The sequence below is a fragment of the Schistocerca cancellata genome, chromosome 2, assembly GCF_023864275.1.
Source record: "Schistocerca cancellata isolate TAMUIC-IGC-003103 chromosome 2, iqSchCanc2.1, whole genome shotgun sequence".
NCBI classification, from domain to species: Eukaryota; Metazoa; Arthropoda; class Insecta; order Orthoptera; family Acrididae; genus Schistocerca; species Schistocerca cancellata.
In genome coordinates this window covers 201,334,242-201,351,968 of record NC_064627.1, presented here as the reverse complement: position 1 = coordinate 201,351,968, position 17,727 = coordinate 201,334,242, and the positions used below count along the sequence as shown (strand labels likewise).

General features: G+C 39.8%; 1 protein-coding gene across 1 annotated transcript in view; it reads left to right on the top strand.

Moving 5' to 3' along the window:
* Positions 1-17,727, top strand: part of LOC126161522 (rho GTPase-activating protein conundrum) — a 230,595-nt gene that overhangs the window by 208,624 nt on the left and 4,244 nt on the right. Inside the window, exons 12-14 of the mRNA XM_049917432.1 lie at positions 14,109-14,301; positions 14,393-14,565; positions 15,980-16,164. Coding sequence (XP_049773389.1) covers positions 14,109-14,301; positions 14,393-14,565; positions 15,980-16,164 — 551 coding nt within the window. The remainder of the gene's footprint in view (positions 1-14,108; positions 14,302-14,392; positions 14,566-15,979; positions 16,165-17,727) is intronic.

Below are 17,727 nucleotides of genomic sequence, written 5' to 3'. Positions count from 1 at the left end.
TCTGACAAAGACGTCTTCTTTTAGTTTAGCTTCTGAAAGGTGTGGAAACTTTTGGCAGAGATACTTAAAACATGGTCCATCTTTAGGCAAAGCCTTTACAAATTGTTCCATTAGGCCTAACTTTTATATGTAGGGGTGGTAGGAGTATGTTTTATAAATCTACAAGGTCTTCACGTAGAATGTTCTTCTCACCAGGTTTTAAAGACTCTCTCACGGACCACTTCTTTCTGCACCAGAGTTGATCCCTAGCCCTACTGTCCCATTCACACGAGAAATATGGGAATTTCGTAAAGCCACCTTGCTGACCAAGGAGCATGCATGTTACTTTCAGATCGCCTCATATCATCCAACCATGTGCAGAATAGCCTATTGTATTTAGCACTATTTCTAGGTTTTCATAGTTTTGTTCCATATGAACATAATGTCCAACAGGTATAGATGCATACATGTTACCATTGTGTAATAAAACAGCCTTAAAACTAGTTTTGGATCAATCAATAAACAACATCCAGTCTTCCTTTTTGTATTCAATACCAAACTCATTCATCAGACTGGGAATGTCTGAGAAGTACACTAAATCACATTCTTGTTGAAAACCCTTGGAAAATTGCTGCTCTCTCTTTCTATACACATATATGCTGGTTCCAGCTGCCAATAAGTTCTTTTCTTTTAATCTAGAGCCAAGGAATTCAGCTTTTTCTTTCATTATGCCCAGATCCCTTACCAAATCATTAAGCTCAATCTGAGTAAACAATTTGGGCTCTAGACTTCCTGTATTACATTGGAATTCATCATCATCTGGTTCATCTAAATCAGATTGTACAACAGAAAATACTTCTGTTGGAATAGAATTTAAATCATCTGGTGGTCCAGGAACCAGCGAATCTACACCATGCTCTACTAGTCAGATGGCGGACAGAAGGTTAGAGTAGATTATTACCTTCTTGTTTTTCGCTTTATGACCAGTAATATCCACACTGCAAAAGTAGCAAACATCAGAATGATTTCTTGGCTCCCTCCATATCATAGGAACAGCAAATCTAAAGTTTTTTTCCTCCTTTTTGGACAATTTTCTCAGATCTTCAACACACACATAACATATAATTGCGTAGGCTTTCGCGGCCAGAGTCAGTCGACATAAAAGTTTTCTGGGTTTGGTACCGCTTCATAATGTAAAAACTACTGCTGCTATAGAAAAGCCAACATTTCAGCCACAATTTCAACGGACTTCTTCTGGGTCTAATGTAGTTTTTACATTATGACATGGTACCAAACCCAGAAAACTTTTATGTCGACACAAGATTTATCTCGATCACCAAGTTTGGATCCAAAGTATAATAGATAACCTTTTTCGTAAAGTCTGTAATGTTTCTTTTGTGTTTTTTAATCACAAATTCACCACAAATATAACAAAACTGTCAGCAGAGTTTTTACAACCATAATTATACATTATACTGAGCACATGTACAGGAAACAGGAAAGTGAGGTTAGGTTGACAGTAAACAAAACACCATCTGTTAACACAAAAATAGAACTGACCTTTTTTGCCAGCAAATGTTTTTCAGCAGTGCTACCAACATCATCTACATTCATTACACCTCCTTTTTAAATTATTTTAACTACATAAAAACTGTTAAATTCTTTAAAAAATTGCTAAATTCAATTAATTTAACTCTAAAATGTGAAGAAATGGTGAGTGATACACTTTTTTTTAAGTATCATATTTGGATTTCCCACCCTAAAAACATAAGAATAAGGTATTATCAGCAAAAAAAGTTTTCCATCATTGGCCTGTGTTATTATATCAGTGCCATCTTGAAAGGAAATGCTGAGTTGCAGATAGGTACAACAAAAAGACTGTCACAAAATAAGCTTTCAACCAACAAGGCCTTTGTCAAAAATAGACAAAACACACACACACACACACACACACGAGAGCACAGTCTCTGGTAGCTGAAGTCAGACAGAATATTATTACAGTCCATCCTGGATTTTCCATTGTTTGATCTGGAAAGGAAATTTCAATAGCTGACCAAAAAAAAAAAAATCAATATGCAAGGATCAGAAAAATTTACATTTGCTATAAATGTGAATATACATACAGATGCAAGTTCTACCTCAAAATCCAAAAGTGGGAATGTACAGATTATGATGATGTTTGGTTTGTGGGGCGCTCAACTGCGTGGTTATCAGCGCCCGTACAATTACCCAGTCTTTGCTCAGTTCAATTTCGCCACTTTCCTGGATGATGATGAAATGATGAGGACAACACAAACACCCAGTCATCTCGAGGCAGGTGAAAATCCCTGACCCCGCCGGGAATCGAACCCGGGACCCCGTGCTCGGGAAGCGAGAACGCTACCGCGAGACCACGAGCGGCGGACGGGGGGATGTACATAGTAAATGTTATTTGTAGAGAATTGTATCCAGGTTAGCTATTCTGCGAGAGACAGAAATAGTGTTACTTTCAGAAGCATTTAAAAACTAATCAGTTTGAGGTTACTGGTATTGCAGAACATCAGGCAAAGTTGAAATTGGAAAGGAAATGCTCGTAAGAATGTGTTAGCAGGATAAAGACTGCACCTATACACGAATGCACTCTTAAGTTAAGCTCTGGTCCCACATCAAACAGTGGGTGTTTGAATGGTCTCCGTGAGTTACACACCACATAGAACAAAGAAACACATATATTTGTCTGATAGCTAAAGTTGATATGTGAAAATGTGGACACTGTAACAAGGCCATTGTAAGCATGTGTGTTTTGAACTGTGGTTGCATAAAATATTGGTAGAGGTCAGCTGTGAACTACCTCATTTACAACCTCAGCAAGTACTTCCATAGTAGCCATTACCAGATGCTTTATGCACTCTGCCTTACTTTACATTGTACATAGCTCATGGCTAATTACTTTCTTCTCTTACACTGAAATGAGCAAAGAGACATCAGGGGATTTGATTGCAACTCTCAGGACATCAGAATGGATCATCAACCCATGTGTTGCCTTGCTCTTGGAGAAAAACAGAACAAAGGTGTGGGCTGGCTGACCTGCAAAAAGGAGGTAGTGTTTGTTCCCCTCCCCCTCCCCCCTCCTGCATCGCTCCACACATATTGGGCATTCAGAATTCTCATTTGTCTATGCTTGCATCCACAGTGCTATGTTGTAATGTCCACAGAAAAATGATCGTGCTGAGAGTTCCTGTTAAGTGCAAGATTGGTTCACACATCCCGCAAAAGGGATGTACAATGTGCTAATCAGGACTTACATGCAACAGATTCAAAATCAGTGCAACAGATTCAAAATCAGTCATGCAGATTTTGTAACTATTGAACTGGGTGGGAAAAGGAAGATAATGTTGAGACACACCTTAAGTCAGAGCACACTGTTCACCAGCGAGAAAATGCTGCTGCTTCTCAGCAGAAACAATCAGTTGCTTAATAATTAAACAGAGCCAAAAGAAGAAAATAAGCAAAGACTGTTTTGGAAAAAATCTATTGACGTTCATGCAGAAGAAAATATTCCACTAAAAAGCTCATATTATAGAGAATAAAAACTATTTATTCTCTTTTATTATTATTTTACCTCCAATAACTTTTTTGTGACCAGTTTCATCTTTATGCACGTTGTGTGGTTATTTTTTTAAATTAAATGTTTAACCTTTTTTATAAAAAAAAGAGTTTGTATGATTATTCTGGCAAAAACTGATGCTTATTATGCCATAAAATGATGCTAATTTCTCCGTAACTGGTGCACTAATATTTGTGCGTCCATGTCATAAGAGTCAGTCACAAACATTTGGAGTGCTGCATTGTATTCCTCACCACCGCTGTGGTGACATTTCACTGCCAGAAAGAGCTGCAGGAGGCACAGATGGAACTCATGTTGGTACAAGATCAGAGCTATAGGACAGTCAATCTCTCATCCAAATTGAAGGAACTGATTCCAGTCACATGGGATGTATGGGTTTGCGCAAAAATGTGCTACCTGCCCTTGCAATTCCAAGTTCCTTTGCCCTGGCTCACTCTTGGCAGATTTAACTATGTCTGTCAACAACATTCAGCCTTCCCTCATAGTAAGGTCTCAATCTGAACACTGTGTTGAGCCCAGAAAAGTACGTATTTGATTTACATTATTTATTTTGATGGTGGTTATATACTTGAATTTGGTATTTACAGGTAAACCACTGTGCCACAAATGAATGGGTAGCTTTGTCTCTGGTGTGGGATGTGACAACTGTTTTTCATGCCCAATGACAAAATGAGTGAGCAACTCACATTTCTCTTCATATATCTGAAGGAATGTCAGACTTATGATTTTGTATTCACTATCTTGCCCATACTGGAAAAGCAAGGGGGTGCGGTGACAGTGTGGCCTCAGCAGCCAGAGACTGTGGTCATGTGTGTGCTGCATTTGAGTGAGTTTGTGTGCGTTCTATCTCTGATGAAAGCCTTGTTGGCTGAAAGCTCATTATCTGACAGTCTTTTTGTTGTGCCTCTCTGTGACTCAGTATGTCCACTACATATGGTGAGTGGCAACTATCCTTTTCATAATATCATTATATTTTAAGATCAGAAAGAAAAGAATAGAATTTTACGCTCACTGTAGAATTATATCATTTAAATTATTAACATATTATGTAAAGCGAGAAATTTCTTGCTACAAATTACTTGCCACTTATACAGTGGTAGGAAAAAAAATATGGAAACACCATGAGAAATGTATGCTTGAACATAAATGCAGGTGCTAGCCAAGCCAGCATGTGGCACTGTTGTACTTGACCATGAATGACATATGTGTGGTGTCCTCAGTATGGTTCAAGTGTGTCAGTCATGCTGAGAATAGTTCTTGTATAGTTGTGAGTGCACTATGGGCACATTGTTGGTATGACAGGTGCTTCCATAACCAAGACAGCCAAACTGTTCGGTATTTCAAGCGACACTGTATTGAAGATTTATATGCATTCAGGAGACGAGAAAACTTTCACATGCTAACTCACAATGCAGACAAAACTGTATTGAGTGATCATGACAGATGGTTGTTTAAGAGATTTTGACAAAAAATGAAAAGATGACAGCTGCAAAAGTCACTGCAGAACTGAAAGTTGCACTCATGAATCCTGTCAGCATCAAAACAAGACAAAGGGAGCTCCATAAGCTGGGAATTGCAGGACCACCTGTAATTCCAAAACCACACACCAGCGACACAAATCCATAAAACCTGGACCATGGAACAATGGAAGAAACCCTATTGGTTCAGTTTCACACAGTTTCAAACTTTTGGCTGAGTTTACGTGTGGCTTATGCTGCCCCAAGCCTACAATGCAGACTGCTTGATGCTAAGAGTGAAACATGGCAGGAGTTTGGTGATGATTTGGGCAGGCTTATCATGGTGTTCTACGGATATTCGTGGTTGCTCTGCAAGGTTGCATTACAGCCAAGGATTATACGACCATTCTGGCTGGTCAGGTCCCTACCATGGAACAATATTTATTTCGCAATGGTGAGGCTGCACAGGGCCGCTGAAAGCCAGGACTGCGCCACACCTCCAAATATAGCAATTCAAGTATATTTAAAAACAAAGATGATGTGACTTAACAAACGAAAGTGCTGGCAGGTTGATAGACACATAAACATACACACAAAATTCAAGCTTTTGCAACCAACGGTTGCTTCATCAGGAAAGAAGGAAGGAGAGGGAAAGATGAAAGGATTTGGGTTTTAAGGGAGAGGGTAAGGAGTCATTCCAATCCCGGGAGCGGAAAGACTTACCTTAGGGGGAAAAAAGGACAAGTATACACTCGCACACACACACATATCCATCCGCACATACACAGACACAAGCAGACAGTAATGGGAGAGAAAAAGTGTCAGTAAAAGAGAAAGACAGATGGGTGAACACAATAGCAGTGGTAGCCAAAGAGAGAGGAGATACTGATGGTCAGCTGCCAGTAAAAGAGAAAGACAGAGAAACAGTGGGAGGAAAGAGAGAGGAGACAGTGGAAATGAAAGAGAGAGATGAGTGGGCACAATATAGAGGCTTGGAGTGCCTGGACCCTCCCAGACCTGAGAACTTTAACACTTGCTCCTCAACACTATTTCTGAATTAACAGATATCAGAAGTCTCTGTGAACATACAGACCTTTAGCGCCAGGTCTCATTAACCTTAGCTATCAAAGAGCACTATAGTGCAGTAGCACAAACATACCTTTCACTCCCTACATGGTTATCACGGAAGATGGAACTTGCTCCCTCTTCCCCTGACTAAATACCTTGGAAAACAATAGTACCACGAACATGGGTGGTACTATGACAAATATCTTAATATTGTGGTACTCTTTTTGCTGCAATTTTTTAAAGGGACAGATACTTGCTCAGTTCTGCTGCTTACAGAGCTTTAGTTGGTCAGTTTCCAGACCCAGTTCCAAGTTTCTTTTACTTTTTTTTTCTTTTTTTTGTGTTGTCATTGTGACATGTATATTTGCCACTGTAAAAACAGAAAGATGGTTACATACCATTATTTCCAATGATTTTAATTACTAAGGAAAATTACCAGTGACTGATACTTGTAAAACAAGACAAATAACATTCAAAATCTTTTTCTCATTTTAAAGTTATAAAATAAGGATTTCATACATCACATTTAACTTTCTTTGTTACTCTGTAAATGGAGTAGCTGAAAAGTTTCAACCTGAAGCAACACAATTACACTTGATGTGTGAACATGTATTCCAAAAGACACTTACAAGAATTTGGTTCATCTGGAGGGATGGCACTAACAAACATGCACTTGTCTTTTGGTGTTACCAACATATCCTGCCATCTGTTATGACATTAAAACAAACATGACATTGACTCATAAGTCAGTTTAAATAATTGAGTCATTCTAATGTGATTTTCACCAAGATAGAAAAAAAGTGAGTGCCATTCAGTGATGCATTTGGATGGGGAAAATGTCCACCCAGGACATCCAGGAGATGATGTTACTGAAGAAATCATTCAACAAGTCCTCAACATGATTCTCACAGATTGCCAAATAGTCCAGTCAAGGAAGCAAAATAAGGGGGAAAAACTCCGTGTGGTCACAAATTTTTGCACAGTGCTAGGAGGGAGTTTTTCTCGAATAACTCAAAGACTGCGGCTTCTAGCAAAAATGTTTCTCAGTACAAAATGAAACTATATTAAATTTCCTACCAAAATGTCCTATTCATTTTTTCTCAAGGACTAAAGGTTTCCCCATGCAGGGAATTGAAAAAGTTTGCAGATTATTAAAAATATTGTGCGTCTTCACATTTTCACGGCACAGTGACTGCTCTATTAAATTTCTGGTGTGCAGCCTCATAAATTCATCTTTTCTAATATTTCAACTACATATCATTCAGCCATCTTCAGAGTGAGCCAAAAGACAGACACTTACTCTGTCCTTTTAAGCTCACAGACTGCACCACTGCAAATGCAGCCACAGGCAACAAATGCCAGAGATGTTGATTGGCAGCAAAGAAGCGCAATGAGCATGAATTATATCTGTGGCTGCACAGTTGATCCACACTGGGATGTCAGTGTATCACTCTGAGCTGCACTGTCACAACATCTTTGTAAGTTTATTACAGAAAGTGCCGGATTCCATGACACACGCTAAATCCACTATCCCTATTAATTAAATTCATTGCCAAGCGAATTTCAATAGCCTCTTTCACCACTGAGTCCCAGAAAGATAATGTAGACACTAAAATTTTGATGTTTTTGTACAATATAGTGACCAAAATCAACAAAGTGTTCAGCTATAGCTGATTTATTTGCTGTAAGAGTGGGTGTACCTGTGGTATTCTGTAGATCTTTCACGGACTGTACGAATTGTCTGTCAGATATATGAGAAGCCACATTCACAGGGGATCCTGTAAACCCCAGCCTTCCATAGCAACAAATCGACTGTAATGGAACCCAAGAGTGCTACTGTCTTCGGTGGAAAACGAAAAATCATTTTTACTTTGTACTTGCTGAGAATCTGTTCTGCATTTGATGGTAGACTTCCCACATACGGCAGGAAAGTCATGGATTTAAATCTTCCTGTGTCTTCTTCTGCATTGTTTATGGCCACCTTTGGTTTCATTCATAGTACCTTACATGTCTGCTGTGGTGAATACTCGTTGGCTTCAAAAGCTCTCTCTATTTGTTGAAGCTCATCTTGCAGACTGCTCCCGTCAGTAATGATGTGTGCCCTGTGAACTAAATTTCTGAGAATACTCATCATTTGCGAAGACGGAGCAGCTATCTGCACACAAATATAAATCTATCTGCATCAGTTTATGATACACTGTATGTCCCAAGCTGCCATCACCTTTGCGCCGAACCAAAATATTCAAAAATGGAAGGCCAGCTGGAGTGACTGAGCGGTTCTAGGCGCTACAGTCTGGAACCGCGCGACCACTACAGTTGCAGGTTCGAATCCTGCCTCGGCCATGGATGTGTGTGATGTCCTTACATTAGTTAGGTTTAAGTAGTTCTAAGTTCTAGGGGACTGATGACCTGAGAAGTCCCATAGTGCTCAGAGCCAAAAATGGAAGGCATTGCTCCTTTTCTATTTCCATTGTAAACTGGATGAGTGTTTGGATGGAATTCAGATAGTTTAAAAATACTTGTAATAGGTCTTCACCATGAGGCCACATTACAAATGTGTTTCCAGAATGGAAGGTAGGAGGAATGAAAGGTAGGAGACGAGATACTGGCAGAAGTAAAGCTGTGAGGACCGGGCGTGAGTCGTGCTTCGGTAGCTCAGATGGTAGAGCACTTGCCCGCAAGAGGCAAAGGTCCCGAGTTCGAGTCTCGGTCGGGCACACAGTTTTAATCTGCCAGGAAGCTACAAATGTGTTGTCAACAAACCTCCAAAATATTGTGGGCTTTAAGATAGCAAATTTCCATTGCCTTTTTCTCAAAGTCCTTCACAAATAAATTTTAGCATCAACATAATCTTTCAGAGAGTCGGTGATGAAAAGGAACTGAAATTCACTTGGTGATGAATTTAATTAATAGAGACAATCGCTTCAGCTTGAATAAGTCATGGAATCTGTCTCTTTCTGTAATAAACTTACGAAGACATTGTGACAGTGCAGCTCAGAGGGATACTCTGACATCTCAGTGTAGGTCAAGTGCGCAGCCACAGATATGATTCATGCACATTGTACTTCTTTGCAGCTGTTAAATTTCTCTGACACCTGTGTATCTGTTGTTGCATTTGCAGTGGCGTGGTCCGCTAGTTTAAAAGGACAGAGCGAGTGCTCAAGCGGCAGTCTTTTGGCTCACTCTGAAGATGGCTGAATGATATACAGTGGAAATATTAGAAGATGCTGAATGTATGTGGCTGCAAACCAGAAATTTAATGGAGCATTAAAAATATTTTCCTATTGGTATAAAATTAATGTTAATTTTCAAAGGAATTGGGTACTGTGTGTCACATAAAAGTGCGGCAGAACTGCAACAAGGGATAAAATATGTTCCATGGATGTAAAAGGGTGGAGAATGAGAGGTATGTGTGGTAGAAGTGTGGGGGAAGATGGGTCACCATGGTGTTTTCATGTCCTTCTCCTGCTTCATAGGCCTGCAGACTGAAGCTCAAGCAGGTGTTGCCCCCTCTATCTTGTGTGTTGGCAGAAGAGCCAACACCGTGTTGCTAGAGGAGGCCAAAATGCACGCGATAAGCTCACGCAGACTGGCATGAGGTCTGGAACAGTTAAAGGAGTTGAGTCTACTAAATAAAGTACGAAGCTCTTTGAATACTTAAATTTAATCCATAATTGGTGTACATCGGTCTGATGGTTCATGCTTCATTAGATACATAGCAAGGATAAATGGCGCCTTGCTAAGTCGTAGCAAATGACGTAGCTGAAGGCTATGCTAACTATCGTCTCAGCAAATGAGAGCGTAGTTGTCAGTGTAGCATCGCTAGCAAAGTCGGCTGTACAACTGGGGTCGAGTGCTAGGAAGTCTCTCTAGACTCGCGTGGCGGCGCTCGATCTGCAATCACTGACAGTGGCGACACGCGGGTCTGACGTATACTAGCGGACCGCGGCCGATTTAAAGGCTACCACCTAGCAAGTGTGGTGTCTGGTGGTGACACCACACTATCTACCTTACTACATCACAGGAAGCAACTACAAGATCTTCCACAAAGTTATATGGGCCTTCCACAGTGGGTCTTATGAATCACTGGCATTGTGCAGACATGACAAGGGAGTGTTTATTTTGCAAAAGAATCCATTAACAGTACATGGAACAGAAATACTTGTTACTAATAACAGTAACACAAGTAATGTATTTGGACAGAATCTAGGTAAATCTCTGCATGCTGTTCTACTCTACTAGAGGAAAAGTTGATTCTTAGTCAACATGTACAACAGCTGCAGTATTCTTCAAGGAAAGGCAACTTCTCCCACCATGACTGCTGCTTTACAGACAAACTATAGCTCCTCAGCATTTCCTGTTCAGTTCTCTTATAAGAATAGACAAAATAAATCAGTTTAGTGAATACTTATTGCAGTTCTTAAGTGAGCCATTATATAAAAAAAGATCAACAGCTGGAGCTGTCAGCTATCTACTACCCTGAAGAGCCTTTTCCAGCTGTAACATGCTCTCAATATGTATTTGACAATGTCAATTTCATTACCTCCATTGACACTGTCTGGAATACTTTTCACAGCATGAAGGGTATCAAATGCATCATGCCAGCCTCACATCTCCCAAAATATGAAGAGGACCTGGGTTTTAAATTGTTTCTCTCTGCAACAGAAGTAGGTCACCTAGGTGTTACAGAACTGTAGATCTTTCAGTATAAGTCAAGCACTGCATTACAGCAGATAACCATTGTAAACATGATCAACCCCTTTCCTCCAGACATCATGGAACGTATACTGTGGATGCATAGTAAGTGGCTCCACTTACTCCACAGCCCACTATACAAGTGCCAGCAGTTCCTGGACATAAAATATTTATTCAATCTACCAGTAACACAGTTAATGACGAAAGAAGTGCAGTAACTTTTTGGTCATTCAGTAATTCGCCACCATGTGACTAAAACACAATTACACACCAATACAATGCACTGTGAATGATAGACAGTAGCAATGTGCCACATTTGCCAGTTCAATCCCTTTCCCACCCACACTGCATAGTTCTCTGACAACAACACACTTACAAATTAAACACACAGGAATGTATTTTATATAAAAGCCCACTTAAGAACAGCAAATAAGTAGTCATCCAATAGATCGAAAATAACTTACTATATCAACACTTGCTCAGCAAAGTTATTTTATCTGTGGAGAGGAAATGCCCAGGAGCTATAGTCTTTAGATTGAAAATCAAGTAGTGGGAGAAGGTGCCTTTCCAGGAAGAATGCTGCAGCTGCCATGCACGACGACTTAGAATTAGTGTCCACTCCACCAGTGTAGAAAACGGTGCAGAGATTTATGTAGATTCTGTCCATATGCATTACTTTCATTAGTATTATTAATAAGTCATATTTGCTTCACATGTAGTGTTAACACACTTTGTCGAAAATAAACAACCCCTGGGCATGTTCGTGCACTATATTGCCAGTTATTAATAAAGTGCACTGTGGTGGGCCCATATAACTTTATGAAACACCCTGTAACTGCTCCTTATGATGCAGTGGGATAGACAAAGGGGGAGAATCACCTGTGCAAGCTTCAGTTTGCAGACTTGTGAAGGAGGGAAGTGCATGAACACAATCCAGTGCTTTACCCCACACATATCCCCCTTCCATCCTATTACACCCGCCTGGAATGCAAATTATTCTTTGACACGGTTCCACTACACTTAGATGTTGTACACAAATTTATTATCTGTTTTAACCCACTTCTTTTGAATATAAACATTAATTTTGTAAAGTTAGAATAATATTTTTAATAATCTACAATTTTTAAATCACCTGAATGTGGAAACTGACAGTCCTACAGAAGAAATAAATACGACCTTTCTTTGTAGAACATTTAAAATAGTTTTAATTTTGTTGTGGGAAATGTATTTGCTAGAAGCTGTGATTTTCGAGTTATTTGAGAAAAATGTAAAAGAGTGACCTTTAAACCCACCCCACACCAACGCAAATACCCCACTGATCAGGATTTTTAGTAACATTGTTCAGGGCGCATCCTCTTAGCACTGTGCAAAAATGTTTGACCCCACAGGTTTTCCCCCCTAATCGACATCTTTTGGTCTTCATTAACTGGGCTGAAATGAATGTGTGTGAGTAGCAGAGGCCATTAATTCTGAGAATGGTAAGAGCAGTTCACATTTTACATTATAAGGTGGTGTTGAATGCATTGTCAGCTCACAGGGTGTTGCCACTGCTTACAGTGGACAAGAAGCTGACGGAATAGTCAGAGCAGATTAGAAAGCTGCATTTGAAGAAAATATAAGTGAGATCCAAAGCACTTTTTTGTGTTGAGCTGTTCACACTGATGAAACCTGAGTTCTGCACTACACCCCGAAACCAAGAAACAATCCGAACAGTATACGGCTTCCAATGAATCTGTTCCAAATAAGGTGAATTCTGAATGCAAATACCAGTACTTACCGAGTCCCCTTCTGCTGGATTGAGATGTGAATACTGATTTTTGCATTTGTGTTGGTCAGTAAGATTAACCAATGGCCCTTATGTATGAGGGCCTTTCAATAAGTAATGCAACACATTTTTTTCTCAGCCAATTTCAACTGGAAAAAGAGGGGGATGTCATGGAATATTCTTACTTCATCCCTTATAGTTTCATTAAGTTCTGATGGGTGGCGATGCTATACGTAGCCTTCAAAATGGCATCTGTAACAGGTGTGTGTTCCAAGCAGAAAGCTATCATTGAGTTTCTTTTACAGAAAAAGCAGAGCACTGCAGATACTCATAGGCAATTGCAGAATGTCTACGGAGGCCAGGTGAGGCGTCTGTCACCATTGCAACAAGTCGCCCAAACCTGTCTCATCTCCTATGCACTGGCTGGCCACATGCAGCTGTGACTCCTGCAATGTTGGAATATGTGACACTCTCATTCAAGGTGAATGACAGGTCACAATCAAACACCTCACTGCACAACTGGACTTCCCTGTCAGTAGTGCTGACACATTTGTCCACCGGTTAGGGTACTCAAAGGTGTATGTGCCAGCTGGGTTCCTAGCTGTCTGACAGAAGAACATAAAAAGCAATGAAAAACCATCTGTGTAGAATTACTTGCATGTTACAAGGCTGATCGTGACAATTTTTTGTCAAATGTCATCATAGGCGATGAAACATTCATTCATCACTTTGAACTGGAAACAAAACGGCAATCCACAGAGTGGCGCTACACCAGTTCACCTTCAAAGAAAAAGTTCAAAGCTGCACCCTCAGCCGGTAATGTCATGGCTATAGTATTCTGGGTCTTTGAAGGGATTCTTTTTGATGTCCTCCTTCATGGTACAATAATCAACTCTGAAGTGTATTGTGCCATCCTCATGTAATTGAAGAAATGACTCAAGTCTTTCATCACCACAAAAATGCAAACAAACTTCTCCTTCTTCACGACAGTGCAAGGCCTCACACGAGTCTGTGGATCCGAGAGGAGCTCACAAAACTTCATTAGACTGTTTTCCTCCTCATCCACCTTAAAGTCTCACACCTTCCAACTTCCATCTGTTTGACCCAATGAAGAATGCATTCCATGAGAAGCAGTATGTTGGTGATGGAGAGGTTATTGATGCAGCAAGACATTGGCTTTGACATCGACTAGGATAGTAGTACTATGTGGGCATACAGGCCTTCCCAGTAAGATGGCATAAGGGCATCACATTGAATGGAGATTATGTTTAAAAACAGTGTTTTGTAGTGAGAAGAGTGGGGAATAATAAGGTGTACTGGAATACGAAATAATACTGACCTGCTTTCAGAAAAAAAGTGTTGCAGTACTTATTGAATGCCCCTCATAGTAGACGCCAAGAACTAATTAATGTTTGATTTCTGTGTGTTGGCACGACGTGTTTGTGGTGGTCGTGGTAGCAGTAAGTAGAGATGTGAGTGGCCGCACTGAAACAAAGGCATATTTTTCTTGTTGCTAACAAGAGAATTGTTTTTACAGGTATGTTCAGCCTGCTGACAAGAGTGATCTAACAGCCCATGTTAACATAGCAGCAATGTGCTGCCACCTGACAGAAGAAATGCTGCAGTGTGGCAATGATCTATGGGTGGTACCAGAGGACCTGGTTGCACAGATAAGGCGCCTTAATGAGGAGGAACGATATCTCAAGGGACATAAAGAAAACAGCAAACCGGTACAGTATTGCCTAGTCCATACGTTTGCTCTACTAGTTAGCTGTTTGACCTAATCATTCGTTAAGGAGTTATTCCTGTTGTCCATTTCAGATGAAAAAATTGCTTGGTCGTAAGGGCCCAGCACGTGAACCTATAACGCGGAAAATTGATAATGAAGTTGACTTCCAAGATGGAGTGATACGAGTAAATGCACCACAATTTCAACTGAATGAAATACGTGTGCAGTTAACAGATGCGACGACAGCTGGTGATGTAGTTCTTCGGTAAGACTGTGCTTAATTATATGACTTCTGGGAAACAGCCATTTTTGGAAATTTATCTTCCAATAGTCTGTTTTTCTTATAAAAGCCTGCTACATAATTTTGTCTTACAAAAGACAATGGGGAAGTCTAGGATGGAAATGCAACAATATGTAAAGGACAAATTACTGCTCAGCATATGGATGTGGCATACAGTCACAGACAAGCAAAATCAAAAAGAGTGATAAAAATGTCCAGCTTTTGGACTATGTCCATCGCCAGAAATAGAAAAACTGTTGTTTCCGAGCGAGATAGAAGGGGTGTGTAGTACTTCAGTCAGAGTGGGGGAGGGCATAGGCAGTTGATGGACCGGGGACTAGTGGAGATTGAGGCCAGGGGTGTTACAGGAATGAAGAATACTTTGCAGGGATGCTTCCACTTGGTGTTGCTGGGAAGAAGCACATTGTGTTAGATGGCACGCTCAGCAACTGGCTGGTCCACTGTCTCTCGGCCGCAGTTTGGTGGTGCCCATTCACACAGACAGAAAGTTTGTTAGTAGTCATTCCTGCATAGAATGTGGCACAGTGGTTATAGTTAAGTTTGTATGTAGATCACATGGCTGGTTTTGCAAGTGATCTTTGATGGGATAGGAGATGCCTGGGACATCACTGGAGTAGGTGGTAGTGGTAGGACATATGGAGCAGGTCTCACACCTATTGTAATATGGCAATATGAGCCATAAGGCAAGGGGTTCTGGCCAGGAGTTGAATAGGGACAGACAAGGATATTGAGTAGGTTGGGAGGGTGGCAAAATACCACTGTGGGAGGAGTGGGTAGAATAGTGAGCAGGATATTTCTCATTTCAGGGCCCAATAAGAGGTAGTTGAAACCCTGGCAGAGAATTTGATTCATTTGCTTCAGTCCTGGGTGGTACTGAGTTCATTGTACTACTATAGATGTCAGCCTGTGTTTAAAAAACCTAAGTTAACACAATGATATCATGAAATTTGCTGTTAAGTGTATGTTTGAAATACATAGTGAATTAAACTCTCACGGACAGAAAGGCTGGCTAGCACTTAGCTTCAGGAAGTGAAACTTTTGCTAAAGTCAATACGATCGAAATAATAAACACTGTGCTCCTATGTTTTGGAACTAGTTGTTGCTTGTGCATTGATCAACATATTTGTGTCTTTGTGATTTAAATAATGCCCTGAATGGGATTTTCCTTTTTAAGAGTACAATGAATTTTAGCACAGTAAATTTAAGATGATCAACTATTCATTTTATTAATGAAAAAGTATGACAAAAATTGCAAAAAGTTGCCAATGGCCACAGCTATAATTTTTTTCCATTCATTTCTGTTTGTTTACATAAATTATGACGATCTCCAGATCTCACATGTTACTGAACTATTGAACCGTAATTTTTCTTTCTGCAGCATTGTGGAAGAGGCCAGTAAAAGGTCAGATGTGCCCATGACCGGAATAAAAATGCCTCGAAAGCCGCAGTCTAGAGCTTTAGCAGAATTGGCTCCAAATGGAAACCTAAGCTGTATGTTAGCAACTGGATATCCAGAGATAACACTCCAGACACATTACCTTTACGAGATTGGTGGAAACATCGGTAAGAAAATTATCTATGGAGCAAAAAGTAAAACTAATGTAATCTAACAGTTTCCAGTATACATTACTTGCTCGAATTATTACTGTTCATGTATAAGAATATGAAAGAAGAGGAAAGACACATGAACAGAATTATCAAAAGTGGTTGTAGTAGTATCTTACTAACATGGAATTAAACCTGGGACAGGTATGTCAGTGTTCGTTAACACTAATCACTGCATCACAGAGTTTGTTGTAAAAAAAACTGTAGGGTTTATGAAGGTGGGACAAATAGCATCTCAATGTTGGAAGTCTTAGTACTGCTGATAGAATAATGTTAGGTAGAGAATACTAATCCTTATCTTTGAACTGGAATGTTCTTTCAGTCATGAGTGTTGTATAAATAATCAAGCCATGCTTTGAACATTGTTGCGAACCTGGATATTTTACTGGTTTGATAAAAAAAAAGGAAGGTTAGAAATATATTGTCACCAGATATTGCAATAAACCAAAAGCTAATTGAAATACAATGCCATTTCTTCTTGTTCTCTTATTTCATATTCTCTAGATTACAATGAATCAGTCATTTCTTTGCATGTCATTCCTTCCTTTGTGCCCAGTATTTCTTCATTCTCTCTAAAGTCCTTCTCTTCTCTTCGAAGATGATGGATTTCGACTTTATTTTAGATTTGTCTTGGAACCTTATTTTTTCGTTTTTAGTATTTATCTGAACTGTTCAATGAATGACTTTTCTGTATTTTCCATAAACTAGTTAGGCTTCATTACAGTTATGGAAGAAATAAAAAATTCATTTACTTGGTCTATTAAGAGTTCATTCTGCAGGAGCGTCTATAGAAAGGTCCCCTCTCATTAATAAATGATCACAGTGTCCACATAGTACTAGGGACAGAAAGTTGGTTGAAACCAGATGTAAACATTAATGATATTCTAAACTCAGATTGGAATGTGTACTGCAGAGACAGGCTGGACAGTGAACGGGGAGGCGTGTTTATAGCAATAAAAAGGGCAATAGTATCTAAGGAAATAGATGGAGATCAGAAATGTGAAATAATGTGGGTGAAGGTCACGGTTAAAGCAGGCTCAAACATGGTAATTGGATGTCTCTATAAGCCCCCTGGCTCAGCAGCTGTTATGGTAGAGGACCTGAAGGAAAATTTGGAAAATATTTCGAGTAGATTTCCCGACCATGTTATAGTTCTGGGTGGAGATTTTAATTTGCCAGATATACACTGGGAGATTCAAACGTTTATAACAGGTGGCAGGGACAAAGAATCCAGTGAAATTTTTTTAAGTGCATTATCTGAAAACTACCTTGAGCAGTTAAACAGAGAACCGACTTGTGGCAATAACGTATTAGACCTTCTCGTGACAAACAGACCCGAACTATTTGAAACAGTTAACGCAGAACAGGGAATCAGCGATCATAAACTGGTTATTGCATCGATGATTTCAGCCGTAAATAGAAATATTAAAAAAGGTAGGAAGACTTCTCTGTTTAGTAAAAGTGACAAAAAGCAGTTTTCAGAGTGCTTGACGGCTCAATACAAAAGTTTTGTCTCAAGTA